This window comes from Suncus etruscus, chromosome 15, assembly GCF_024139225.1.
Source record: "Suncus etruscus isolate mSunEtr1 chromosome 15, mSunEtr1.pri.cur, whole genome shotgun sequence".
NCBI lineage: Eukaryota > Metazoa > Chordata > Mammalia > Eulipotyphla > Soricidae > Suncus > Suncus etruscus.
The window spans coordinates 87622325-87636897 of NC_064862.1; the positions used below are offsets into that span (position 1 = coordinate 87622325).

The window sequence follows — 14573 nt, forward strand, 5'->3', positions numbered from 1 at the left end:
CCAACTGGATGCCCTGCCTGGGACGGACACACATACCCAAAGTCCTCTTGGGACTCTTCCTGTGGGCAGCCCCACCGTCACCCCAGGACTGCAGCTGGAAGCAGCGAACCACTGCAGATTTGGCTGGTTCAATCTGCACAGCAGATTCCTTACCAGTCACCGCCTGGTACCTGCTTTTCTTTCTTGGACTTCTCTGGGCTTACGCCAGGCCGAGAATAAGGACCCAACCTGGTCACACCCTGGCCTGACCCTGGCTCACAGCGGGGTGCCCAGCACTCAGCAGGGAAGGTAGAAGTACCCAGAGCAAGTCAGGGTGCTGTATCAGGCAGACGGGGGCTGACCCACTCAGCATGGCCTCCCTGCTTGGGCACCACCGAGCACTTCATCCTGTGCCCAAGGACCTGGCTGTGGTCCTGACCTTTCTGAGTGTCTCAAACACAATCGTGAGGCCAGAGGAACAGCACGGCGGGGAGGACGTTAACCTGACGTGTGTTGGACTCAGGTTCCAACTCCGGCATCCCATTAAGTCCCCTGACACCACCAGCAGTGATCCCTGAACACAGAGCCAGGAATCAGCCCTGAGCACTGCCGGGTGTGACCCAAAAACTGAAAAACAAAACATCCATTGAGACCTGAGCGGTAACACAGCGATGAGGGCGTTTGCCTTGCATGTGGCCAACCCAGGTTCAATCCCCGGCATCCCTATCCAGTCCCTCGAGCCTGCCAAGAGTGATCCCTTGAGTGCAGAACCAGGAGGAACCCCTGAGCACTGCCGGTGCTCCTTCCTAAAAAAAATCCAAAATCATTATTTTGGTTTTTGAGCCACTCCCAGGAGCACTCAGGGCTGACAGTCTGGCAGTTCTCAGGGTGTCAAGACAAGGTGGCAGGAGTCAAACCGGGTGAGCTGTGTGAAGACAAAGCATTGCAGGCTCAGGATGGGGGCACATTCCTGCCACAGAAGATCCCCCCCCCACTGGCTGAGAATCTCTCACTGATGGAGCCCCAGCAAATAAAAATGAAGAAACCAGGAGGTGGAGGAAAGAAGGAAGGAGGGAAGGAGGGAGGGAAGGAAACAAAGGAGGGAGGAAGAGAGGAGAAACCCGGGAACCCCAGAAACCTGCGACCCTCCTGCTCCGACTGTCCCCAGGAAGCACTGAGAAAGGACCAAGGCTGAGAATGAATTTATTGTGGCTCACACAGGCTGTCCCCAGCCTACTGTCCCTGTCCCCACCTGCCTTTCTTCATCCCACAAGACAGAATCATTCTGAGCCAACTGAGGGTCCCTGTGGAGCCCCCAGCCAGCAGGCGATGCCACCTCAGGGCTTGGAAAGGGCCCAGCCTCCAGGTGGTTCCTGTTTTTTCTGCTTCTAGACCCCCCCCCCCAAGTCAGGGCCCAGAAAACTCCCTTTTAGCAGGCTAGGCCCTTGAGAGCAAATGAGTAGGGGTACCCTGTAATTAACGGGCATAGCATCCCCAAGAATCTTGGGCCAAATAAGGTAGTAGAAAACAAGTTCAAAAATAGACTCTGAAGCATCTTTTTAAAAAGGAGGAACATGGCTGTAGCGCCCACACTTGGTTTGGCCAGGGGAGTCTCACATGTGTTGGGGGACCCCCGCTCCTGTTCCTTCCTGCTCCTACAGTCATTTCCCGCCACGCCAGGCCCAAGGAACAAGGCACTCCGTTCTCAGGGGCACACCCACTGGCGTGGAAAGTTCCAGAAGAAAAGGCAGTCGGTGAGCAGGGGCATTGCTGCCCAGAGCAAGCCAAGAAGGCCCGATGGGTGGAGTGGCAGCTTCCAGGGGCCACACCTGCTGGTTTTCAGGGGCTGCTCCTGGACGTGTGCTCATGGCTCACTGCTGGCAGTGTTCAGGGGATCCTTTGGGGTGCTGGAGATTGAACTGGTGGCCCAGTTCAACTTGCGAGAAAAGTGCCTGAACCCCCATGTGTTTTTTCTAGTCCCAAGGAGATGGCAGCTAAGCAAAAATACCCAAGAGGGGCTGGAACAATATCACAGCTGGGAGGGCATTTGCCTTGTATGTGGCCAACTCGAGTTTGATCCCTGGCATTCCATAGGGTTACCTGATCCCCACCAGGAATGCTGCCTGAGGCAAGAGTCAGCTCTGAGCAAGGCCAGATGTGGCCCCCAAACAGATCTCAATGATAAGGAGCTGTGTCATGTCGGGACAGCGCCAGGCAGAGGTACTGGCCAAGTCCAAGGCACTGAGGCAGGGAACTTGGGAAAAGGGTAAGGGCAGCCTGAGGTTGGGGTGACGGGGCACAGGCGGCCCCCAGCCTTTGGGCATGATCCCACCTGCAAACGACAAATGGCTGAGGGCATCAGAGTCCAGGAGAACAATATTCAAGGCAAGAAAACACTTGGAGAGGGCGTTTGCCTTGCACAAGGCCAACCCAGGTTCAATCCCCGGCATCCCATAGGGTCCCCCAAGGCTCGCCGGGCATGAAGGCCCCCCCCCCATCACTACAGCACTACTGGCTTTGAGCACTTAAGCCCCATTGAAGCGTCACCAGGGGGAACTGACCCCCTGGCCTCCCTGAGTTATGCTTAGGGGCGACCCTTCCCCCAAATTGTTGACTAAAACATCGACAGAGCCCACAGCATTCCCTATGAACTCTCCTCTTTGATATCTAGTGTTAAAAGCAGACCCAGGCGTCTGTAAAGGATCCTGTCTTCACCCATGTCCCTCTGTGCTACTTCTGGTTCCCTAACTCAGGAGCACCCACAGAAGAGAGTAAAGACCCCTGTGAGGGGGTGTCTCTGTCTCGACTCCGAGGCTCACACCGTGGTCCCCAGCACGGCGGGAGGCAAGTCATCCAAATCATCCTCCTCTTCTCCAATATTGTTGGCAAGTGGGGTGCTGGCTCCAGTTGGGAGTGGGGCAGCGGGAGGAGGCCTGGCTGGTGGGGGTCCTAGGCGCTCCCCATCGGCCAGGGCGGCCAGCAGTCCGGCCAGGGTTGGCCGGTGGCGGCAGATGTCGTGCAGCAGCCGGGCCCGTGGCTGCAGCTGCTCGATGAGCGCGTCCCGCTGATGCAAGGCCGCCTGCAGGTTTTGGACCGTGGCCTCGGCACTGCTGAGCTGCTCCAGCACGGTGTTTTCCCTGTAGGGGGAACCAGACAGAGTTGGGTGGTCCTGGGGTGGGACCAGTGTGGCCTCTTGGCTCTGCCCAGCCCACCAGGCCCCGCCCCTTCCCCATCCTCCCAAACCCCCTCATTATAGGCGGGAATGTGGCCCCAAATCCTTACCCCGCAATGGGGTATAGAGTATAGGTACAGCGATAGCGACAGTCCAGAGGACAGGGCAGTTATTTTGCACAAATGCCCACCCAAGGGTCGATCAGAGCATCCCATACGGTTTTCTGAGCACTGCCAGGAGTAATTCCTGAGCGTAAAGTTGGAAATATCCGAGTACAGAGCCCTGAACATGGTGGGGTGTGCCGCCCCCCAAAAAAAAAAGTTAAAAAAAACTGCGGTAAAATATGGTGATTAGTGGGAGTTTTTGGAGGGGGCCCATCCTGAGATTCTCAGGGGTTACTTCTGGCTCTATGCTCAGGTATCACTCCAGGCAGGCACAGGAGACCACATGGGGTGCCAGGGATCAAAGCCGGGTCAAGAGTGTGTAGTAAGGCAGGGGTCTCAAACTGGCGGCCCTCCATACAAAATTTTGTGGCCTGTGGCCGGCCTTCAAATATCGCAATATTTGCGATTATTCGCTTACGGAATAATCGCAATAAAAATCGCGTTAGTAAGAAAATAAATCGCATTACACATTCGCATACCCCGAGCAGTTCTGTTCCGGGTATGCAAATATTTAATGCGATTTTTTTCTTACTAATGCGATTTTTTTATTGCGAATATTCGGTAAGCGAAATCCCTTATTCGGCCCTGCCTCACCCCGACATTGCCTCCTGCGGCCCCCAGGTAAATTGAGTTTGAGACCCCGATAGTAAGGTAAAGGCTTTGCCTGCTGTCCTATTGCTCTCTGGCCCATGGTGGGGTTTTTCCGTTAGGAAGTTAAGTTAGATAAGGTCATGGGGCTCATGAGATCTGCGCCTTAGAATCAGGAGAATGTTCAAAGTTTGCGCTTCACATATTGGATTCTCAGGTTTGCTCTCCAGCACCACTTGGTCCCCTAAGCACTGCCAGTGTGGCCCCCAAACTAAAACTAAAAACAAGAGACTCTCTCCTTCAGTGCCTTGGCCTCCCAGCTCTGCATGCCCATCATGACCCCCTCCCTTTAGAGCTGCTAGTGATGGTCTGACCCATGTGCCCCTGGCACAGAATAGGTGCCCAGTAAAGACAAAAGAGACGGGGGGGGGGGGGGCCTGGAGAGATAGCACAGCGGCGTTTGCCTTGCAAGCAGCCGATCCAGGACCAAAGGTGGTTGGTTCGAATCTCGGTGTCCCATATGGTCCCCCGTGCCTGCCAGGAGCTATTTCTGAGCAGACAGCCAGGAGTAACCCCTGAGCACCGCCGGGTGTGGCCCAAAAACAAAACAAAACAAAACAAAAAAAGAGACAGGGGGTTGTTCCCCACAGTCCCCACCCTCTCCCTGGACCTCATCCTGTCCAATCCTTAGTAGCTAAGAGGGGCCCTTAAAAACTGCAGGAAGGAGAGATAGCATGGAGGTAAGGCGTTTGCCTCTCATGCAGAAGGTCATCGGTTCGAATCCCGGAGTCCCATATGGTCCCCCGTGCTTGCCAGGAGCGACTTCTGAGCGTGGAGCCAGGAGTAACCCCTGAGCACTGCCGGGTGAGACCCAAAAAAACAAAAAACTGCAGGAAGAGGAAAGCAGGTAAAGGGGCTGGAGAGATAGTGTGGAGGTAGGGAGTTTGCTTTGCATGCAGAAGGACAAGGACGGAGGTTCGAATCCCATAGGGTCCCCCGAGTCTGCCGGGAGCGATTTCTGAGCGTAGAGCCAGGAGTGCTGCCTGCGGCCGGGTGTGACCCAAAAACCAAAACCAAAACCAAAAAAAACCATGCAGGTAAAGCAAAGGGGGAGGGCGTTTCTTTAGAGCACAGCCAATGAGGATTGGATCTCGGCCATCCTATGGGGTGTCCCCCCCCATTCCGAGCAGGAGTAATCCCAGTGTGCAGAGCCAGCCCCTCCAAAAATACTCTTCGAAGAATGCTCCCGCTCTCATCTCCCGTGACCAGCAACCAAACTCCGGTCTGGACTTAGGAAGTTGCAGAACTTCCCGGGCCTGTGGCTTCTGTTTCCTCTTGGAGTGTTTGGCTTTTCCTGTCCCACCAGGGGTCCGCGAAGGCACACGGCACCACGGCTCCCTCGCCCATCTCGGACCCGCCTCCGCCCGCCTCCTCGCCGAGAAGTCCTCCTGGCCGCCCCGGGCCTCACCGGTCCTTGGCGCGGCCCAGCTCGTCCAGGGCGGCACGCAACTGCTGGTCGTGCTGGGCCAGGAGCTCGGCCTGGGCGCTCACCGTGCGCTCCGCCGCGTGCAGCCGCTCCTCCAGCTCCGCCGCGCGCCGGTGCACGGCCGCCAGGTGCGCGTTGGCCTCGCGGATCTGCAGCGGCTGCGGCGCCGACATGGCCCCGGCCCCGCCAGCGGTCCAGGCCAGGCCAGGCCAGGCCACGCCCCCGGGCTGCCCGGAACCGGAGAGGCCACGCCCTTGAGACGGCCACGCCCCCTCAGGCTCCGCGCACGATTGGCCGCGGCTCTGTAGACCACGCCCACACGCCTCGCCACGCCCCCTCGGAACAGACCCGTATAGCTCCCGGATTGCCCAGCTCAACCTTGGCCACACCCATATAGAGGCTTGCGCACGATTGGCTGTAGCTCTGATAGGCACCGCCCCCAAGGGGCTCGGATTGACCAGCTCTCCTTGGCCGCCGCGCCCCCATAGAGGCTTGCTCAGGCTCTGCGAATGATTGGCTGCAGCTCCCATAGGCACGCCCCCACGCTCTTCACCACGCCCCCCCGGAACAGGCCTGTACCGCCCTCGGATTGGCCAGCTCTCCCGTTGGCCACGCCCTCACAAGAGAGGCTTGCTCAGGCTCTGCGCACGATTGGCTGCAGCTCTTATAGGCACCGCCCCCGTCACGGGCCTCACCACGCCCCCCGGAACAGCTATACAGCTCCCGGATTGGCCAGCTCAACCTTGGCCACGCCCCCAAGCCCAGGGCCCCTGTCTTAAATTTGGGGTTTGAATTTACTGCCAAGCGGGCAATGGCCGCATCCTAGAGCTGGGATTGGGCGACTTTCTTGGAAGTCAGGGCCCGGCCACGCCCCCAAATAGACACACGCGGGTCCGCGGCCGAATGAGAGGGTGGGGCTTGGGGCCGGTCCCGGGGCGGCCACACCTCGCCCCCACGCAGGCTGCGCGATGGACACTTCTGGGTCCCAATCTGCACCCCAATCTCCGCCTGCGGACTCCGAGGCCCCTGGGTTCGGGCAAACCAAGCCAGCCCTGTGATAGCTCGCCTCACGGTCCCATCGGCTACCGTCCCCCCTCCGAACACAGGCTGGGAAGAGGGCTGACAGACGGCCCGGCGGGCAGGGTGCTTGCCTTGCGTGTGCTGGCCGACTCGGGTTCGACCCCGGGTACCCGAATCCCACCAGGAGGGATCTCTGAGCACAACCAGTTCGTGGTCTGTCTGTCTGGGGGCCACACCCGACGGCGCGCAGGGGCTTCTCCTGGCTCTGCGCTCAGAAGCGACTCCTGACAGGCATGGGGGACCTTATGGGGTGTCAGAGATCGAACTCGGGTCGGCTGCATGCAAGGCAAACGCCTTCCCCACCGTGTTTTCGCCCCGACCCCTGAGCACAGCCAGCTTTGAGCCCAAAGCAGACACAGAGGGGCTGGGGCCGGAGCCAAAGCACAGCGGTAAGATGTTTGCCTTGCACGCGGCCAACAAAGGACGGACCCCGGTTCGAATCCCGGCGTCCCATAGGGTCCCCGAGCCTGCCAGGAGGAACCCCTGAGCGTCACCGGGTGTGGCCCCCCCCCCAAAAAAAAAAAAAAACAGAGGGGCTGGAGCGACGGCACAGTGGCAAGATCAGGCGCTAGTCTTGCACGCCCCCAGCCCAGATGCGATTCCTGGCATCCTCTAGGGTTCCCTGAGCACCAGCAGGAGTGATTGATTGATATCTGAGTAGAGTCAGGAGTGGCCCCTGAACATCCAGGATGTGACCCCCAAAAATACCAAACCCAGCAAACCAAGAGGGAAAAAAAAAAAACCAAACCCCAAAACTCGACTTTTTCCTCCCTTCCCTCCAGCCTCAAGGGCTGCGGTGTCCGTGTCCGCGGCGCTCAATAAAGTTGTACGCTTGTTGCAGATCTCGCGGCTGCGCGCGCCGCGCCGCCCGGAACTCTCGCGAGAGCGGATGGCCGCTGCCCTTGGTCGCGGGGAGCCGCCGAGCAGCCATGGTGGGGACGCTCTTCCGCCGCTACTGGGACATCCCCGACGGCACCGAGTGCCACCGCAAGACCTACGCCACCACCGCGATGGGCGGCGCCGCGGGTGAGCGCCCGCCGGGCCCCGGGGTCCGAGGGCGCGGGAGGGCAAAGGTCATCCCGGGGAGGTCAGAGGTCACCCTGGGGGCTGCGCCTGGCATCTCGGGGCTGATTTTCGGGGCTCGGATTCATTCACGAGGTTCAGAGGGCCCCTGCAGGCCGGACTCCGGGGTGTCTGGAGGTGCTGCGGGCGGATCCTTGCGGGAGATTGAGCTGTCAGCGGCCCAATAAGTGGGGTTCGGAAGATGCATGGAGGTGCATGTGACTTAGAGGCCGGCTCTTGGGGTGACTCCCTGGGTGCAGAGGTTTTTCGGGGCGGGATCTTGCAGCTTTTCAGTGGGTAGCGAATTTGGGGGCGTCTGGGTTATCTTGTTGAGGCTTCCGTGTGGTCAGGGATATCAGAAGCTTAGAATGAATGGGGTCCTGAAGGGTCCTGGAAGACTGGAGAGTGGATGTTGGGGACCCCCTTGCACCTACAGCTTCTGACTCTGGAGTTGTGCTGGAACTGACCAGCCTAACCCCGGCTGCCCGCTGCACCTTCAGTGAGGTCATCGCTATGGGGCCTGCTTCTCAACTGAGCACACTGGAGGGCGAGAAGCATAGATCAGCCCCAGGTTGAATCCAGCCTAAAGAATGCGGCAGACCTGATATTGGGGTGGGGGGAATGGGAGAATCATATTAGCTTCAGGGTAACTCACCCTGATGAGGGGTTGGGGGGGCTTGTTCCGGAGAAAGGGCTAAAGGGAGACCCCTGCAGGGGTAGGGATTATTGGATTTGCTAATCGTAAGGGTTGGAGCCATACAGTCTACAGGGAGGGTGCTTGCTTTGCACATGGCCAACCTGGGTTCAAACCCCAGCATTCCATAGGGTCTCTGAGCAGGCATAATTCCTGAGTACTGCCAGGTATGGCAAAAAAGACAGAGAGAGAGAGATGGGGCAGGGATTGAGGCATTGTTTTACACAAAGCCAACCCTGGTTCAGTCACAGCACCTTATAAGGTCCCTGGAGCCCTACCAGGAGTGAGCCGTGAGCACTGCCAAGTGTGGCCAAAGAAAGAGAAAACCGGATGCCCAGTTGGGTGAATGAAGGGAATGACTGGTGAACTTCGGCTAGGGGGGTTCTGGGAACTGAGTACACGAGTGAGCATGCTCAGGGCAGACACTGAGTGAAGGGAACCATTTGGATGGTCACAGAGGACAGAGAGCGTGAATGAGAGTACACAGGAATGAATGACAGAGGGAGGGGTGAGGATGTGCAGGAACGAATGAGTGCTAGGTGAAGAATGCAAGGGAACACAGGAATGGATAAATGAATGAAAGGTGCATAGAAACGAATGAATGAGGGAGGGCGCTGGCCTCCTGGGATTCCTGGACCACACCCCTGCCAGATAGGGGTCAGTGGAGGAGTTCAAAGCCAGAACAGACAGAATGGAGGCTCCAGACCTTGTGGGGTAGAGGATAGCAGGGGATCCTATCAGACACCTTGCTGGGGTACAGCACAGCTTGGAAGTCCCAGGCGCTCCTTCCATGCAAGGCCATGTGGGGGTCCTGATCTGACTCGAGGCTCCCCTCACCCCTCACTGTCTAGGCCTCACTGCCTCTGCCTACAGCGTAGCGCTGCGGCCCCCCAGCTCCATGCTCGAGGGGATAGCGAGGACCGGCCGCTACACGTTCACAGCAGGTGAGTCCCAATCCATGATACCGGGGACCCCTGACTCCACAGGGTGACCACTGTCCACATCACTGGCTCCACCCCTTCTTTGGCTCCACCCTCTCTGGGCACACCCCGATGCCTGGTTCCACTCACCCCAGATGCTGGCTCCAGCCATCTTTGGTCATGCCTAACCCTGGCTCTGGCCACGTTTCTGGCTCCACCCACCAGCCCTTTGACCACACCTCCTCTCTGACTCCACTCACATCCCTGGCCCCCCAACCCTGTCACCCCGCAGCTGCCATCGGTGCCATATTCGGCCTCAGCACGTGCGTCAGCGCCCAGGTCAGGGACAAGCCCGATGACCCCCTCAACTATTTCATCGGGGGCTGCGCTGGGGGCCTGACCCTGGGAGTGCGCAGTGAGTAGACCCTGGGGGGGAGGGGTGTGGTCCCCCCATTCCTGCACCAGGGAGGAGGACCTGTAGCTAAGGAAGGTCCCAGCCGGTCCCAAGGGGACCTCCAGGCAGGGAAGCCCCATCTCTACCTTCACTCCATTTTTTTTTGGGGGGGGGGGGTTTTGGGCCACACCCGGCATTGCTCAGGGGTTACTCCTGGCTGTCTGCTCAGAAATAGCTCCTGGCAGGCACCGGGGACCATATGGGACACCGGGATTCGAACCAACCACCTTAGGTCCTGGTTCGGCTGCTTGCAAGGCAAACGCCGCTGTGCTATCTCTCTGGGCCCTTTACTCCATCTTTACTGAATGGCCAGCCCGCCTTCCAGTAACCCCTGTGAGTGGATGGGGACTCTCAGCCTCATCTGCCCCCTGTTATTCCTCCTGGGGCTCTGCAGCCCCATCTTGCCCTCTGCTGACTCATTCCCGGCCCTGCCCAACCATGGCTGCCTCAGTTTCCCCACCTTCAAGTCGAATGTGTCTTCCTTCCTTGCATTTCCATCCAGCATCCAGGGCAGGGTCCAGACACTGTGGGGAGCCCAGAGCCTGGCTACCCCTGCTCCGGGTGCAGTCCAGGGCTCCCCCACTCCCAGCTGATCTAATTCATCCCCTGTACCCCAGCTCACAGCTACGGGACCGGCGCGGCTGCCTGCGCGTACCTGGGCATGATGGCGGCGCTGATGAAGATAGGCAAGCTGGAGGGTTGGGAGCTCTTCCCCGACCCCAAGGTCTGAGATGCGTGCCCCAATAAAACGTGTGTTTCTGGGCGTGTTTTGTGCTGCTGCCTCCAGGAAGGGGAGGGGAGGTGGGGTGAGGACTCGGGCCTGAAGGATCAGGGGAGGGTAGGAACCCGTCACACACACACACCCCCACTTGCTCCCTTGGCTGCCAGCAGCCTCCTGGGTCTCCCCCAAAGCCAACAGCATGAATGGCTCCGCCCAGACTCAACTCCAAGTTCCTGGGCACTGGAGCGGAGAGTCCTTGGCATCCCATGGCCCCAGGCTTGCCCCCCCTTTCCCATCGGGCAGGTGGGGGGCGCGGCCTTCCTGGGGCTGTCATGCTGGGAGATTTAGGGGCCCCTGGAATGCTGGCTCGGAGTTTCCTGGCCGCGGGGACGGAGGCCCAGCCTGCCCAGACTCGCCTCTGCTGTGGGCCGGAAACAAGGGCTCTCCAGGCCGCACCCCAGGAGTGGGCCTTGGGGCAGGGGTCCCCTGTTCTGGTGTCCTCGCCCCTTTCCAGGGCTCTGGGGGGCTTGGCTGCTGAGTGACCGTCCTGACCATGACTCACATAGCCTGCTGCCTCTAGCTGGCCAAAGCTACTTTCCCTGCACCCACATAGTTTCTGCTCCCCGAGTCTGGCCTAGCTGGTCCCATCTGTGGACAGGGGTCCCCAGGAGCTGGTCCGGGTCATGGCACCCAGTTTAGGGATCCTTGAAAAGGGCTGGACTGTGGGGGTCTGTCCTGGGAGTGACCCCAGCATGCTACCCTCTTTTGGCCCTGCACTTGCATTCTCGCCTTGTTGAAAGGAGCTGGGGGTGCCTTTGCCTCCACAGACCCAGGAGCTCCTCCACAGAAGGGAGAGGGGCATAGAGCCCACCCCTGCTGCCCCCAGCCTGTTTCCCCACTCTGCCCACAATAGAACTCCATCTAGCTAGGGGAGGGAGGACAATAATGGGGCAGGAGGAGTTCGGGGGCATGTTGTCTCTGTCACAAACATTTAGGAGACTGTGGGGCACAGTGGGGAGGGCGCTTTCTTTGCACACTACCGATCCAAGTTCAATCCTCAGCACCCCAAAAGTCCCTAGAACATGCAGGAGTGATCTCAGAACTCAGCCAGGAAGAACCCCTGAGCAGCACCAGATGGGGCCCCAAAACAAAAGTGACATCGGTTGGGCCTGGAGCAATTGCACTGTGTGTTTGTCTTCCACATGGCCAGCCGTGGTTTCATCCATCACACCCCATATGTTCCCCCAAATACCAAGAAATGAACATCACCTTGATAGCCCCAGAAATGGCTCAAGCAAAGGCTTTAGAAGCAGGAAGCCAGGTTCCATCGATAAATTCAGTTATGTGGAGCCGGAGCCATAGGACAGCAGGGGAGGTGCTTGCCTTGCATGTGGCCGACCCAGGATCTATCTTCAGCATCCCATATAGTCCCCTGTCACAGCCAGGAGTGACCCCTGACCTCGGAGCCAAAAGTAAGCCTTAGTGTGGCCCAAAAATCAGCCCCCCAAAATTATGTTTGATTTTGGGTTGAGGGTGCCTGCTGACTTGCATGGAGCATTTGCAAAGGTCCCAGGGTTTTTTTGGGGGGGGGGTTAGGGGGATCCTGTTTTCACAATATCTGGCCCGCCCCCACCGCAGACCTAAATCAAGGGATACCTCATGGTCTGTCCTCCCCGCAGCTGCCACCAGAGGTCGCGCACGAGCCCTGAGTCAGGCTCCGTGGTGCCACCTCTGCCTAGAGCCCCCCAAAATGCTAAGACCCTGCCTCTCCAGGCCCAGGCTCGGCACCACCTGCCTGTTCCCTCTGCCACCCCCTTCTACCCTTCTGCACCTCCAGGCCCCTTGTTGCCCCTGCCTCTGCCACTGATGTTTTCCAACCCCCAAATCCTAGTGACCCCCGCCCAGGTCTTCTCCCACCACCCTCAGCAGCCAGCCTAGCACCATCTAGAGTGACATGGGGTGACAGCAGCCCCAAATCTTTTCTGTTTGTTGGGGAGCCACCCCTGGTGGTGCTTTACCAGCAGTAAGCATAGTTTTGAAACTCTGGATTTGGAAGGCTGTGCCTGGCCCCATCTGGCTTGGACCAGAACTAGGAGATCAGAGACCCCGAGCAGGAACTTAAAACCTTTCCCCTCCCTGAGACCCCCCTGGGAGTCACAATTTCAGCATCCAAAGGCCAGTGGGGAACCCATTACATGAGGTTGACTCAGATTCGAATTTCGGCATCCCATCTGGTCCCCTGAGCCTGCCAGGAGCAATTTCTGAGCACAGAGCCTGGAAAACCCTGAGTGCTGTTGGGTGTGCCCCCCAAATCAACCCACAGTTACCCAAAGCAGCACCAGGTGTGCCCCATTGCCCCAATAAAAGAAATACAGCTGGTTGACAGAATACCAGCCTCAACCTCACCCTCTATACCTGGGCCGGGCCCTAGGAACCCCCCCAAAATCCAGAAGCTAAGGGAGCAGGGATCCATCAGCACTTCCATCTGATGCAGGAAGGGCTGCAGCAGGATTAGGAGAGTTGATCCCATCCTGGTGCCTCATCACCCACCGTTATGGGGTGTGGGGTCCCCAGGAGGGCAGGCAGGCAGTGGATACAATGAGCTGCTCCAGAACACTCTACAGGAGTCTCAAATTCAACTTACCTGGGGGCCGCAGGAGGCAAAGTCGGGGTGATCTTTGAGTGCAAAGTCAGTAGTAAGCCTTGACCATTGGAGGTGTGTGACCCAAACTAAAACAAAACAAAACAAAACAAAAAAAGATTCCTCTCTAGGGCAGGGCCACAAAATGTACGGAGGGCCGTTTCCTAGTTTAGAAGTTTCTGGGGGCCCGGAGAGATAGCACAGCGGCGTTTGCCTTGCAAGTAGCTGATCCAGGACCAAAGGTGGTTGGTTCGAATCCCGGTGTCCCATATGGTCCCCCGTGCCTGCCAGGAGCTATTTCTTTTTTCTTTTTTTCTTTTTTTTTTTTTGGGTCACACCCGGCAGTGCTCAGGGGTTATTTCTGGCTCCAGGCTCAGAAATTGCTCCTGGCAGGCACAGGGGACCATATGGGGTGCCGGGATTTGAACCGATGACCTCCTGCATGAAAGGCAAACACCTTACCTCCATGCTATCTCTCCGGCCCCCTCCAGGAGCTATTTCTGAGCAGACAGCCAGGAGTAACCCCTGAGCACCGTCGGGTGTGACCCAAAAAAAAAAAAGTTTCTGGGCAGTTTCCTCTTCCTCCTCCTCCTCCTCCTCCTCCTCCTCCTCTTCCTTCTTTTCCTCCTCTTCCTGTTTTATTTTTATTATTTTTTCTTCTTCCTGTTTTTATTTTTAATTTTTATTTTGGAGCCACACCTGTCAATGCTTAGGGCTTACTCCTGACTACACTCAGGGATCACTCATGTTGGGGTTCCAGGGGGGATGAAAATGGTGCCGGGGATTGAACCCGCATTGACGGCTTGCAACATGACTGTCCTACCCATGAGCTCACTGTCTGGCCCCCAAACTTGCCTCTTTCCTCCAGGCTGGCCTGGTGAGTCAAGAAAATGGGAACCTTAGGCTAGAGTAAATAGGACAGCGGGAAAGGTGTTGGCCTCACTTGCTGCCAACCTCGGCTTGGTCCCCAACACCCCGTAGAGTCCCTCCAAGCCTGCCAGGGGTGATGCCTGAGTGCAGAGCCAGGAGTCAGCCCCAAGCACCGCCGAGGATGGTACACACACACACACACACACACACACACACACACACACACACACACGATATAAAGAACGTGTATTGGAATTGGAAAACAGTGGGGAGTGCACTTGCCTTGCATGTCGTCAACTAGCTTCAATCCTCAGCACCCCATAGGGCACCCCAAGCCCCACCAGCAATGACCCCCTGAGCACTGAAGCAGGAGTTAAGCCTTGAGCACTGCCAAGTGAAACCCGAAACAGCACCCCACCTCAAAAGAAAATTTGAATGAAATGCTTCCACTGCTTTCAGGGGCTAAGTGTTCACTTAGCGGGGGCCAGGCTGGGCCCCCCCCCCAGGGAGAGGTTGAGCGGGAATCGGAGGCTAAATTTAGCCAGCCCTGATGACACCCCTGGCCAGCTGCCTCGTGCAAACATCCTCCGCCAAGCAGGAGTTCCAGTGGCCCCCACCCCCTAACTTCGACATCCAAGACGATGTTTATCCATTCCGGTCGGCCGAAGCATTCCTGCTGCCGGCCCAGGGTCCCACCCGCACGGCCTGATCCAGGATACTGGGGGGTGGGACCTGCACCTAG

General features: G+C 58.1%; 2 protein-coding genes across 2 annotated transcripts; one reads left to right on the forward strand and one right to left on the reverse strand.

Annotated features, from left to right (window-relative positions):
- Positions 1 to 2692: 2692 nt before the first annotated feature.
- On the reverse strand, positions 2693 to 5562 carry VMAC (vimentin type intermediate filament associated coiled-coil protein). The gene is made up of 2 exons (XM_049788061.1): positions 5372 to 5562; positions 2693 to 3116 (listed from the first exon to the last, which is right to left on the reverse strand). The coding sequence occupies exons 1-2, from the start codon at positions 5560 to 5562 to the stop codon at positions 2795 to 2797; spliced, it is 513 nt and encodes a 170-aa protein (XP_049644018.1). The 3' UTR covers positions 2693 to 2794.
- Positions 5563 to 7359: 1797 nt separating this feature from the next.
- NDUFA11 (NADH:ubiquinone oxidoreductase subunit A11) lies at positions 7360 to 10362 on the forward strand. Its single transcript, XM_049788062.1, has 4 exons — positions 7360 to 7495; positions 9077 to 9169; positions 9438 to 9560; positions 10217 to 10362. The coding sequence occupies exons 1-4, from the start codon at positions 7399 to 7401 to the stop codon at positions 10327 to 10329; spliced, it is 426 nt and encodes a 141-aa protein (XP_049644019.1). The 5' UTR covers positions 7360 to 7398; the 3' UTR covers positions 10330 to 10362.
- Positions 10363 to 14573: the final 4211 nt, after the last annotated feature.

Bases quoted from the DNA above. Each gene is read 5' to 3' on its own strand.
- VMAC (XM_049788061.1), bottom strand. From the start codon at position 5,562: ATGTCGGCGCCGCAGCCGCTGCAGATCCGCGAGGCCAACGCGCACCTG. The intron at 3,117-5,371 runs GTGAGGCCCGGG...TTCCCCCTACAG, and splicing joins CTGGGCCGCGCCAAGGACCG to GGAAAACACCGTGCTGGAGC.
- NDUFA11 (XM_049788062.1), top strand. From the start codon at position 7,399: ATGGTGGGGACGCTCTTCCGCCGCTACTGGGACATCCCCGACGGCACC. The intron at 9,170-9,437 runs GTGAGTCCCAAT...GTCACCCCGCAG, and splicing joins CCGCTACACGTTCACAGCAG to CTGCCATCGGTGCCATATTC. The intron at 9,561-10,216 runs GTGAGTAGACCC...CCTGTACCCCAG, and splicing joins CCTGACCCTGGGAGTGCGCA to CTCACAGCTACGGGACCGGC.